Below are 14,178 nucleotides of genomic sequence, written 5' to 3' on the forward strand. Positions count from 1 at the left end.
CTATGTCATGTCATTATTTTTTTTTTGTCTAATTTCAGTATTTAAACAGGATAAAGAAACATGTCATTTGATATACTTTACTGTAATTATTACGTTTTTATATCATTAAGTGTTCATTTATTTTATCAAAAACATAGCAAAAAATATAACTCTTTTCTACTTTACTTTTTACTGTAACATTATAAATGTATTTACTGTGACTTTTTTCTAGTTTGTCCATGCTGAATAAATGTAAAGACAAATAAAGATTTGAAGGATTATTGGTTATAAGTTTAAGTCAGCATTTAATAGCTGTCATCGTTCCAAACCTTTATGTCTTTCTGTTTTGTCAGTGGGAAACAAAATTAGATATTTAAATTAATGTTCATGCTGCTCTTTCTGATGCAGCGAAAGAATACAATGACCAGCAAAAGTACCTAAGCAGTCCTTAACTTCAATACAAAAAAGACTTGGAATATAATATACAAATCATATGCACTGTTTTTATTTATGTGTTTGTTGTCCTTTCTTGAGGGTGATTATACTTGGTGACTATTTGTATTTGTTGCTGTTGTTTATGGGGGGGGGGGGGGCTTTTTGGCTTTTTGCCAAGAAAGCATTAAGTCATACATGTTTGAAATGCCAGAATAGTCATTCATAGTTCTAGTACTCTACGCTATATTATAGTATAGTATAATACATAATGACATTGACAGGAGAGGTGCCTGGCCTGGCTGTCTGTTTGTTGATATGTCATAATGGATTATGTGGTCACATGTACAGTAACTGATGCTGGTGTTTCCTCTCAGCACCCGGGCAGCCACCTTTGAACGTGGAGTGGAATCTGATTGGCTCTAAGCTGACTGTTCATTGGGAGCCTGTCATTTCTCTGGAGATGGAGTCAGATGTTACTGGTTATCAGGTAAGTGCTTCCCAGCAATGTAAACCTCAAAGCCAAACTGTAGGGCTTTATTTTCATTAAATCATATTAGCTTGTTCTATTCCAGTGAGCATTTAGGAAACAACTGCATCAGGGGCGCAGATGGGATTTTTTAACTGGGGGGGACCAAGCTCTCCAGCAGTCAAATTTTTTCAGTCCAATATAAACCATCACCTCGGTCATAGACGAGGTCTTTATTTTTTGTAACAATTCAAAAAAGCAAACTTTCTTATATTCTAGATTAATTGCACACAATCTGAAATATTTCAAAAATATTTTGTTTTAATATCTCATGGTTACGACTTACATCTTAAGAAAATAAAAAATTCAGTATCTCAAATATTTTAATATTCTATTTTGAGGTTGATTAGTTTGGTAAATTTTGAGTATAAATACAGTGTACCTCATGGACTAGTTTAGAACATGCAACCACAATTATGGGAAAGACTACTGACTTGACAGTTGTCCAGAAGACGTTCAGCCTCAGAAGGTAATTGCTGAAAGGGCTGGCTGTTCACAGAGTGCTGTATCAAAATATATTCATAGAAAGTTGACTGGAAGTAAAAGGTGTGGTAGGAAAAGGTGCACAAGCAACAGGGATGACCACAGCCTTGGGAAGATTGTCAGGAAAAGCTGAACTTGGGAGTGTCACAAGGAGTGCACTGAAGCTGAAGTCAGTGCATCAAGAGTCACCACACTCAAGACGTCTTCAGGAAAAGGGCTACAGCTGTCACATTCCTAGAACCAAGCCACTCCTGAACCAGAGAATAACGTCTGAAGCATCTCACTTGGGGTAAGGAGAAAAAGAACTGGACTGTTGCTCAGTGGTCCACAGTCCTCTTTTCAGATGAAAGTAAATTTAGCATTTCATTTGGAAATCAAGGTCTGGAGTCTGGAGGTGTTGCTCAATTGTGTTTTATCAAGTCCAGAGTCAATGCAGCCATCTACCTGGAGATTTTGGGAGCACTTCCATCTTCCATCTGCTGACAAGCTTTATGGAGATGCTGATTTCCTCTTCTAGTAGGACGTTAGCACCCGCCCACAGTGAAAAAAACACTTCCAAGTGGTTTGCTGACCATGATATTACTGTGCTTGATTGGCCAGCCCACTCATCTGACCTGAACCTCATAGAGAATCTATGGGGTATTATGAAGAGGAAGAGAAGTAACATCTGTCAAACAATACAGAGGAGCTGAAGGACGCTATCAAAGCAACCTGGTCTTCAGTAACACCTCAGCAGTGCCACAGGCTGATCGCCTTCATGCCATGCCACACTGAAGCCCCAACCAAGTATTGAGTGCATAATTAAACCTACTTCGGATTTTAATTTTGATTTTTCTTTATTTTTAAGTTTCCTACTTTTCAGTTTTCTAAGCTGTAAGTCACCATCAGAATTAAAACAAAAAAAACTATTGAAATATTTCAGTCAGAAATATTTTCAGTCTGTGAATCTAGAATATAAGAAAGTTAGCTTATTTGAATTAAATTACAAAAAATAAAGAACTTTTCCATGAAATTAAAATTTTGAGATGCAGCTGTATATGATCACTATGGTTACTGCTACAGGCACAAGTGAGGCAGCTACCAGTTCCTCGTAGGACCCCGGGGTCAGGAGTCATAGCAATACACACAGAGAACATAAACGTCAGTGGAAGCACCATCGTCATGTGTGTTTATTAACAACAGAACAGTGTGTAGTGAGAATGTGGGTTAAGCAATGGTTAGACTATTATTGTGCTTCAGCCTGCATCTGCCCAGACCCGATTCTTTAGCACCAAAACAAACACACCTATACACCAACAGGACCTGCTACGGTGGCCGAGAGAGAAAACATGCTGCAAATGACAAAAATACCTGTAAATTATGAAAACATCTTCATCAGTTTGACAATACATGCTGCAAATACTCAGAATACAAACAAATAAAGAAATGTGCTGCAAAAACACAGACCAGATCGGAAATATTTAAGGGAACCGTAAAGTGACAAATGTGGCTGGGACATAATTTATAAATGTTTGCTCTGAAAAAAATATATTTTGTTTATTTTACCAATCCTGGTCATACGATTCCTTAGCTTTTTTATGGATATTATTAGCCTAAATAAGCTGACTAAATACCCAATTTCTGTACCTGTGAAAGGTTATGTAAGCTGGCTAACTTACTTTTACAACTTACCTTACAAAAACTAACCATAGCCTGTGGTTTTACTATTGAAATGAATTAATTAATAAATACATTTATTATATAAAAAAGCTAACAAAAAATGGTTACTGTAATCATTAAGAAATTAACCATGGATTTACTACTATAACCATAGTTTAACCATGGTATTTGTACAAATATGGACATACAAATGGTAATCAATACTAAAAAAAAAAAAAAAAAAAAAAAAATTTGTTTACATTTTCTTTTTGTTGGGGTAATTTCATTGTGTTGAGTATTTGCAGCACGTGTGCTGTCAAACTGATGAAGATGTTTTCTTAAATTGCTGGTGCTTTTTCTATTTGAATGTGTTTTGTGAAGTTGAGCTCTCTCGGCTAGCGTGCATCGCCCCTATTTTGAAATCTTAACCCCACACGTGCATACGCAACCATGGCAACAACGATTGCGGAAACATGCGAAGATGACACACAAGCATATTCAAACAAAAGCCAACATGGATAAGTTGTGTGAAACAACGCAAAATCGTTAACGTTAATCACCTATGAAAAATAAAACTCGTCGTCCGATTCGAGCCCTTCCCAATCCTTGAGTTTCTCTCCACCGTTGGAAAGCTGCTCCGATATTTACACGGGTCCTACCTCTTGCTTGATTGTAAGCCCTCTTTTTTATCCACCATCTCTCTAAATAAAAGCGTCAGCTAATTGACTAAATGTAAATGTAAAGTAGTATGCGTCCTGTGCACTCAAATTGAGCGCGCCGCTCTCTTCTCGCTATCAGGACAAGATACGCCCCCTTACCGCTGATTGGCTATAAGTGTGTTTTGGGACTCGGTCAGACACAGTGGTCAAAAGCGTGTTTCACAACACGTTTAAAGGAGCGGCGGGCCGGGTCTAATGTACATCGCGGAAACTCAGATTAATCTTCTGTTTACCAATAGAACCTTTCATTGAGAAAGTGAGGGGGACGGATCTGGTTACTATGAATCTGGGGGGGGTCATGTCCCCCCCGTCCCCAGTGCCATCTGCGCGCCTGAACTGCATTACAGTGTATACTGTATATTTCTTTTATTGGATGGTTACCCACCTTAGTGGTAACGGAAAATAAAAATAAAACTAATTTATACCGCAGATCTTCAAAATATGTGCTGTACAGTATAGCGAAAGCACCAGGTGTGCTAATAAACACTACAGTTCCCTACAGTATATGATAATTTGATTTGACTTCCTTTATCGACTAAAATAGCTTGTGGTGAATAAATCTAAGTGGTTGTTAGCGCCTCTGTCATTGGTTCTCTCCAGGTGTCTTACAGAAGGAACCGGCACGAAGAAATGAACACAATAACAACAAATCTGACCTCCGTGGAGCTCACGCTACCTGGAGATGATGATTACATCATTCAGATACGAGCGCTGAGTGACGGAGGAGAAGGGATGCCAACTGAACCCATCAACATACATAAACTTAGTAAGAACTATTTTTTAAATTTGATGAATTTGGTTGTATTGGCTTTCTGAAATAAGTTTTTTTTTTTTTTTTTTTTTTTTTTAACGTTTGGGGTGAATAATAATAATGTATACTTAAATTTAGGAATAAGGAATAGCATTTTTAAAATTCTATTTCAAGTAAATACTGTTAGTTTGAACTTTATTCATCAAAAAATCCTGAAAACAGATCGAAGTCAGAATTTCAAAATAAAAATGATTGCTAATTCTAAAAATGCTAAAAATGAATTAAGGCAACACAACGTTAAAATGTACAGTACGAAAAAAAATGGGTGTTCATTTTGAGATTGGCTAAAGATTACATTTACCAAAAGGTGTTTTTTTTAAGAGAAATTTTGTAGTCATTTAACGCTTACTTAAATCTAGTTGTAACAATAGAGGAAATGTTACAATGTGCTCCAACAGCTTTCCTTTTCTGCTGACGTCACTCATGTTGTGTGGCTATTGAATAATGTTTGGAATTAAGAAAATATTTGCAATGTAACATCTTCTTTTCACCATCCACTCAGTTCCCGTTGAATCAAATTAAGTCCTGCCCCACATATTTCTAATCAAATATCCTAAAAGTGTAAGAAAACTAAAAACTCACCTCACCTGACAGATCTTTCCGAATCAGAGTGGTGATATCACTTTGTTGCTGAATAGTTTACTCAATGTTTATTCCATCCATCTCTTCTTGTGGACCAGTTGTGAAAAATGACACTGAAAAAGCTTATGAGCCAATCACACTGCTGTGAAGTCACTGCTTATATTTGCTGATTACCCTTTAGGACCTTTATGAAAATACAACAAGCTCAAGGGAAGCCAAAAAATAAATGCTACCATCCCGGTGTCCCTGCTGGACAGTGTTACTTTAGAAAAATGAGTGATTTATGAATTCGATTTTATCAGTTGTTTGTATTCGGCTCATTTATTTTATGTCTGCATCCTTACACAATATTAAATTTCCGTATGTGAGTTAAACCTGCAGGCGTGTGCAAAGCACATCCACTGCCCTCCTCTTTCAGTGCCCATGATGTAAAAGATAAATATTCAATGTCAAAGGGATATTAAACACACAGGCCTCTATAAAATAAACAATGCACAGTTGACCTCATAATGTTCTACTCCTGTTCCCTCGAGTGAAGAGCGCAGATGCAGTTTGCAGCACAGAGTTTAATGTGCCTCTCTAAATGAGTTCTCAGTGATTTCATGTGTCCTCCTCGTACACCTTTTATTCTCCACTGGGCTAAGCAGTCTGATCTTTATTAACTAGCCCAAGCTCTCGCCATCTATCTCTGCCTGTTGGTCTTCTCTCCCCCATGCATTCAACGTCACAGGCTGATGCAACTGCACGGGACAACTGTTCTCTGTGGCTTACTGTTCACATTTTTCATCTAATGGCCCACAATGTCTGGTTTTCAAGAAAAAGCCCTGACTCTGTTAATGTTGGAAATTATTAGCTGTGCCAATAGGTTTTCCAAGGTGCTTTAATATTAATTAGTCATTTAAACTGGGAAAGTCTGCTCAGTGTGCATCTGCTGGACCTCAGTGAAAATGCAACTGTTTTTAATCTAATTTCAAAAATGATGGAAATGTAAATTAAGCTTTTGAACAACTGTGTGCATTCATGTTTCAGTTCCATTCAGTTACTATAGTTCGCCCCAAAATGAAAATTTGCTGAAATTGTACTGACACTCAGGACATCCAAGATGTAGATGAGTTTGTTTCTTATTGCAACAGATGTGGAGAAAAGTTTGCATTATATTACTTGTTCACTAATGGATCCTTTGCAATGAATGGGTGCCGTCAGAATGAGTGTCCAAACAGCTGATTAAAACAACATAATAATTCCCAAGTAAGCCACAACCAACAGTCTTGGACTGTTTTTGCTTGTAAAAAGTGTTTGATATGTGCATATTTCACTCCTGATTCAGACTCCTTTTTCTTACTGGAGAAAGCAGGAAAATAGATAAAGGCATTTTAGCGGGAAACAAAGGTTTGAAATTGAAAAACTAATTCATGATAGATTTGTTTATTATAAGCACAACTTGTCTTTTCACAAGATGTTAATGGATGGACTGGAGTCGTGTGGATTACTTGTGGATTATTGTGATGTTTTTATCAGTTGTTTGGACTCTCATTCTTACGGCACCCATTCACTGCAGAGCATCCACTGGTAAAATAGAGATGTAATCTCAGGCTGATGATACACGGGGCACTTTTAGGCAATGTTGCTGTCAACAGGCAATCAACCGATCTAAAGTATCCAGATAGAAATGTGTTACTCATCCTCAATGGGAAAGCGCCCAAGCAAAATTGCTCAAACAAAGTTGCCAGGCAAAGTTGCTTAAAAAGTTTCCCCATGTATCATCAGCCTTAGTCTATATTCATCAATTACAAGTTAATAATCTTCAGTACCTTTAAGTCCCGTTTTCCATGTTGCAGGTATGAGTGTACGAGGGTCCAGAGCCTGGCGACCCAACCCCATCTCCGTCTCCTTGCTTTCTATCATTGCGTTATCCACACTGCGACTGGCTTTGTGTTAACAGTCTGAAGGATCGAACGTCCTCTGAACGGTTTGATTGCCCACAGTCTTCCTCGCTGTGGAATCGCTGGAGATATGCACTGAAACACTTTTGAAGAGAGATTTTCGACCTATCTCTCGAAGCATAACGGGAAAACGTCAGCATCACAATGGTTGGATTTTGTGTCCATGTGTTATGTACTGTGTATCATTGTGTCCTTGCCAGTGATCCGAGACCCTAACAAGGTTTCAACCGAGGGTTTTTGAAGCGTACCAGTGTACGAGGAGGGATGAGTCATGTTGCTGCACTAAGATTTCATCTTCTTATTCATCCCTCAGAACAAATGCCTTACTTCCATGTAAATGCCAAAGTAGTTAACATCATTGGCTTCTAAGCTACTGTTTGTCAAACTTGTGATTGTTTTGTAATTATCACATCATTAATTGAAGGATAAGTTCACCCAAAAATCATTTACACACCCTCATATTGTTGTCATGTGACTTTCATTTTTCTGTGGGACACAAAGAAGCAATTTTAAAGAATGTTCCCATGCAATTACAGTGAATGGAGACAGAGGTAATAGTAAAAGTAATAGTTCAATCAAAAAATTTAGTGAAAATGTACTTATCCTCAGGTCATAAGATACAGATGAGCTTGTTTCTTCATCAGAACAGATTTGGAGAAATGTAACATTTACATCCCTTACTCATCAGTGGATGCTCTGCAGTGAATGGGTGCCGTCAGAATGAGAGTCCAAACAGCTGATAAAAACATCACAATAATCCACACTCCATCTTGAAAAGTGAAAAAACACTTATTTGTAAGAAACAAATCCATCATTAAAGCATTTTAACTTTTTCAGTATGGCTTCTGGCCAAAATATGAGTCTATAATCTATAAAACTGTTTCCTACAGTGAAAAAGTCCATCCCCTGTTGTCCTCTAACATCAAACTCCACTAAAATATTTATTTAGAACTGTTTTTAGCTTTTAAATGGTGCATATTTCTCTCCTGATTCAGACTAGAATACATTCTCACTGCAGTAAATAATATTAGAGGACCTGGAAGTATTAAAGTAAAAATAAAATCTTGCAGATGGATTTGTTTGTTACAAATACTCATATTTTCTATTCACATGACATTGATGGACTGGAGTAGTGTGGATTACCTCTGACGGCACCCATTTACTGCAGAGGATCCATTGGTGAGCAAGTGATGTACTGCTAAATTTATCTAAATCTGTTCAGACGAAGAAACAAAATCAATCCACATCTTGGATTGCCAGACGGTGAGTACATGTTCAGCAAATGACATTTTTACTATTCCTTTAAGCTTTATTGAGGCCGTGAAAGCACCATAAAAATGTCATAAAAGTGGTGCATACAACTTGTATTCTATGTCAACTCTTACAAATTCATCTGAGAATTTTGTGTGAGAAGCAAGCTGAATTTTTAGTTATTCACTAATAATCTTCTCCTCCGTGGAACTGTGACTGAACTGAGTCCAAACTGAGTTGTGGATGATTCGTATTCTTCAAAACGTAACATTTATTTGTTCCAGAGAAAAAAGAGAGGCATTTGGAACAACATGAGGGGGAGTAAATAATGAAAGAAAGAAAGCAATTTTGAGTGTGAATGATCCCTTTAAGCTGCTTTTTGCTATACTTGTGATTGTTTTGAGATCGCATCATTAATTAACATTTAGCCTTTGCTTATTAGTTCAGTTATTGGTTCAAGAGTTGTCTCTGTGCCTTATCTATGTTTTAGCACACGCAAGGCTTGCATTTGTTTGCTCCATGCACCATGTTGCAGCTACAAGCATCTAGTATTCATGATTGTCGAAGTGCTACATTCACAGGTTTTGAGACAACGAGACTAGGTGAGGTTATGGGTAAATTTGTCTACAGTTACAACGATAAAGTAATGATATCATATGATAGTAACATAAGGGAGCTCTTTAGACTTTTATGGATATGCTAGAGATGTTCTTAGCTCAAAATTTGCATTTAAGACTTTAATGCAGTCATAATAATTTGGTTTAAAAAAGAAGTGACGTTTTTGGCGATCAAAAATAGTGATAGGTGGGTGAAAATGTAATTTTGAGATGAGCAACCACTTATTACAGTATTGCAATATATTTTAGATTTTCTTTCCTCACTAACAAAAATTCTGGAGCGCTAAAGCCAAATTTTTATAAATAATTTTTTTTTATAAATATCCCTTTATTATCCCTTGTGAAAAAGAAATGTGCTTAGTTGGATTACATGTGCACTATTTATTTGTATTTATTTGTAGTGTAGTGCACTTAAAAGTGTATTTTTAAAAAGTACTTGCAGATATATAATAATGAAAAAGGCCACTTTAGTGTATTTGTAAAATTACATTTTCATTTTCATGACTGTCTCTTATGACTTCACAGTCTGTAATAATGCCAAATTAAAATTTTTAGTTTTTCACTAACCACGCATAACATTTTTTTTTTCTCAAAAACACAATCATGTACATACATGCTGCTCACATATTATTATAGCCCAGTTTGTGCTGATTACAGTGAGATTAGACTTTAGCCATTTAGATGTGTATAAGAAACTGAAAAAAAGCACAAATGTCAGGGCATGACAAAACTTCTCCAGGCCCCAAAAATACCCGTAGACTCCAGAGGGTTAACTATAAATTACATTTTGAATCATTGTTTTAATAATATTTTGTCATTCTTTAAAGAAGTACACTTATCTTGATGGGTTGACATATATGCACATGTAAAGTACTTGATTATAACTGTAGAGTGTTGAGATTACATTTAAAGTTAATAGATTTATAGCGGATTGCAGCATTGCAAATGTGTAATTGCATACAATTAAATACACAACAAACACGTTACAGTAGAACTGACATTATAGCATTTTTGTGTTTACCATGAATACATATCAGTACATTCAGCAATACTCTTCAACCATATTTCATAAGACAATACAAGTGATTATAAAATTTACATTAAAGTATATTATTTCCATGGCAAGTCGCCTTTTTAAAAGGATACTTAAGTGTACCTCTTTTACACAAGGGATGGCTCAAGTATTATACTTTTTTATCTTGTCAATTTTTTCTTTTAATATATTTTGAGATTTCTGTTTTGGAAAACAAGTGAAAATGATACCATTTTCAGTGAGGCTGATAGGACAGGTTTAATGTATTAACAATCTATTAAGCACTACAGCATACACTCAAGATTTAAGTTGTTTTTATATATAACAACAAATTAGAATCAGCTTTTGCTACTTTCTTTGCCCTCGGCTTATCTGCACACTGTTATATCTTATAGCATATTCAGTCTGCTGCCGTTGTGTCTTCACACAGCAGAGTACGCAAACAGCCATTGCTTTTAGTACAGATAGTACAGATATCAGCTCATCCGTAGTTATTATTCATTTTAAAAGCGTGGCAGCACTAGATACTTCACACATCTGTTGCATCTTAAACCAGATATGCTGAATGGTTGCTATTCTTCTGGCCATATACTGTAAATTGTGACTTGTTCTTGTGTGACTGCTAAAAGTTCTGGTACTTTATGTATTCTAAGCTTGTTTAGCAGACCTCAGATAAATAGTTAGTGTTTTATTTGTCACTTTCTCACTGTGCTGGACTGCGGTGCAGATTCTAGGCCACTCACCAGATGTTCCTCAGGGCCTTTATCAGCTGAATCAGATGTGTTTTGGAAAGTTTGGGGGGAAAAATTGCTTACACAGTAGCACTCAAATTGCTTTGGACTCTTTCAGTCCTGGTAATTAAAGGAATAGTTAACCCAAAATAAATAAATAAAATAGCTGTTTGTGAAATTTACTCAGCCTCAGGCCATCTGAGACGTAGATGAGTTTGTTTCTTCATCAGAACAGATTCAGAGAAAAGAGCATCAAATCAGTTGTTCATCAATTGATCCTCTGCGGTGAATGGGTGCCGGCAGAATGAGAGTCCAAAAAGCTAATGAAAACATCACAATAATCCACTCTCCAGTACATCAGTTAATGTATTGTGGAGGGAAAAGATGCATGCAAGAAATGAATCCATCAATAAGGCATTTTAACTTGGCCAAAATACCAATCCATAATTCTTATTACTTGTAGATTATTATGATGTTTTCCTCAGATGCTTGAATAATGACGGCACCCTTTCACTGATGTAATACTAAATTTGATGAAGAAACAAGGGTGACCTGATGGTGAGTACATTTTCAGCAAATAAAATAATTCCTTTAATTATCATGCTCATACCAAAACACACGTGGCCTAAAACGTTGCTGCTGGAAGATATAAACACAAGAACGATGAGAAATTGAGAGTGATGATCTGAAAGCACATGATTTGACTGATCCTTACCGTGATGTAGAAGCCATTAAACCACGCTAATAAATTACAGTGCACTCTGCAGGGGCTTTTGACCAAATCTACAAGGGAATAATGATTATTAGGAGAGCCGAAGACAAGATGGATGTGAGATGAGCAGCATGATGAGCTGTATCAGGACTGTCCAGACTGGAGCAGCTCTACTTTTCGTTCTTTTGTTTCTCCTCACGAAAGGGACGTGGCCACCTTTCTGTGTCATTGCAGGATGACCGCACTCAAAGGGCCTCTGTGTGACTCTCACTTCTGCACATTTGAGGAGACTCCAGGGTGTTGTTCGAGGCCGCCCGCACACTAAGCCTTCGTTTCGTAAGGTCAAATAGGAAGCAGTCGCTCTCTGTGTGAGAAAAGTCGCATTGTCCCTACAGACTTGCCGTACGATATAGATGTCACGTCAAAGCTCTTGAATGTTTTTGTGTCCGGGATGAAGGCTGCTGCATGATTTTGATTTAACCTTTGATAATGGCTGCTGATATTTAGGTGCCTGTTGGGACTTGTGTATTTAGTTCTGGATTGTCAGCCCATTTTGTGAATATTATTCAGATTTACTCCGGAGTTGCTTCAGAGTACTTCATCTGAGATCCTTAAGTGCTTATTATAAATGAGAAAAAACAAAAACAAACAAAAAAAATCATTGTTTTATGTGATTGCTTCTGAAAAGGGTAAAAAAAAAAAAAAAAAGTGTTTTGTATTTTGTAAGTATTGTTATGTTGTTTCAGTTTTATGACATCAAACTTGTAATGGCTTTTTTGTTAAAGGTCAAGTGTTGTCCTTTAAAAGTAAAGTAAATTGATTATGGCTGTCACAGACTGATTCGTGGAAAGATTATGTAGTGAAATGCAAGATTTTGGTCCTCTTTGGTTGAAATGTCGACGAGATCAAGATTAACTTGAGTTTCCGTGTGTTAGATTCAAATAGATCCACCTTCTATATGAATATGTGTAACAACACTTGACCTAACGTTTTGATATTTCTATATTAATACATTGTTTATTGAAAGCATCTCTGTGAGATGACATACCCGCGATAAATACTGTTTTCATATTGAAAAGAACTGAACTGTGTATAGTAAAGAAGTGCATGTTGATTGTTTAATGTGTGTACATTTTGTAAAGGAAATTTAATAAAACAACTTATTGGAGATTTACCTCCATAATGTCATTGTGCCAAGTCCTTTTGTTCTAGTGTGTGTATATATATATATATATATATATATATATATATATATATATATATATATATATATATATATATATATATATATATATATACTACTTTCAACAGCATAATTTCATGATGAACCCAGCACTTACATTTATTATTACTTACATCTATTATTTTTTTATTTTTTATACATATACTTTTTTATATCACTGCACCCTTATAAAGGGAACCACTACAAGTATGTTTGCTCCACATAAAGCTTTACCAAGTTTGCCCAGTGTCTAATGTGATCATACTGCCTTCAAAATCAAATCAATACCTTGGTCCAAAGGCCCCGCAGAAAAGCCACAGAAAAACTGTAACCTCATTAGCTCATCTATAGTGTCCGATTTGCAGGGGTTTCACCCTAATTACATTGCAAATGTCAAAATAACATATGCTTTCAATAATTTGTTTTATGCAATCGTTTTACACAAGCTATTTAACTGTGCTTAATATTGAAATACCTGTCACAAATGCTGAATTATGATAACTCGGGCCTTGCACCACAGCTGCCTTTCTGCAAATTTGTCCTTTGCCCTATCATTACACTGTTAAACCAGTTCGAAATAATGCATGGGCTGTTTAGGCCTGTTACGAGACTAATAGATTTCAGTGGAACTGCACTATTCATCTTAGCAGTTCACCGACAGCCTCTAACCCAAGACAGTCACACTCATTTTAGATCAATAGCCGGACTGGATTAAACCCTCTTTTTTAAATCTGGTGTGCCCATGCTGTATACTCAGTCTCAGTAGAGGCTTGAAACAATAAAGAAATTAACTGTCTTGATTACAAATTTAGTAAAATAAGCCAGGCTGCCATGGGAGAGTTGAGTTACCCACTGATCCAGTTTCAGATGAACAGCACAATATAACGCCACTGCTCTGACATGACTTAACAGCTGATTTTGATTTGATTTGATTATAGGGCATGAGAGAGGATAATTTAACCCTGGAATACAATGCACACACAGGTCATTTCTGATGAGTGGCATGCATTCTTGTGGTTTTGGATGAGGGGGGAAAGGGATAGCTGTTACATGTTTTGTATTTTGCCTATTTCTTGAGAAAATGTTTAGCGTACAGCTTTGAAATCTTGGCTCAAATATCTTTGACATATTAGGAATTACCAGTGTCAAATAAATGAATAACTTGATTGGGTCTGATGCAGTTAGACTAAGTACATGAAGGTCAACGACATTCATTACACCCATGCTGTATAATTGTAATGGTGGTATGCGATAAATATAACAGTAAACGGAGGAGGCTAATGTGAAGTGACATTTTATGTGTAAGCTACACATTTAATATCAGTAGTTCCACAAACAATTTCCTCCAACATATATATGTTATTAAGGACAGGCTTTAATAGTGATATCAAACTATGTAAACAAACAGCAAACAAAATATGGAAAATACATAATGAACACTATTAGGGGCCATTCACATAGAGCATGTTTTTCAAAAAAACGTGTTGTGTGTGAAA

General features: G+C 36.4%; 1 protein-coding gene across 1 annotated transcript in view; it reads left to right on the forward strand.

The window, feature by feature from the left end:
- Positions 1-12,643, forward strand: part of LOC127945171 (contactin-3-like) — a 63,739-nt gene extending 51,096 nt beyond the window's left edge. Inside the window, exons 20-22 of the mRNA XM_052541765.1 lie at positions 789-901; positions 4,381-4,546; positions 7,012-12,643. Coding sequence (XP_052397725.1) covers positions 789-901; positions 4,381-4,546; positions 7,012-7,112 — 380 coding nt within the window. The 3' untranslated portion in view covers positions 7,113-12,643. The remainder of the gene's footprint in view (positions 1-788; positions 902-4,380; positions 4,547-7,011) is intronic.
- The last annotated feature ends 1,535 nt before the right edge of the window (positions 12,644-14,178 follow it).

The sequence above is a fragment of the Carassius gibelio genome, chromosome A23 (assembly GCF_023724105.1).
Source record: "Carassius gibelio isolate Cgi1373 ecotype wild population from Czech Republic chromosome A23, carGib1.2-hapl.c, whole genome shotgun sequence".
NCBI lineage: Eukaryota > Metazoa > Chordata > Actinopteri > Cypriniformes > Cyprinidae > Carassius > Carassius gibelio.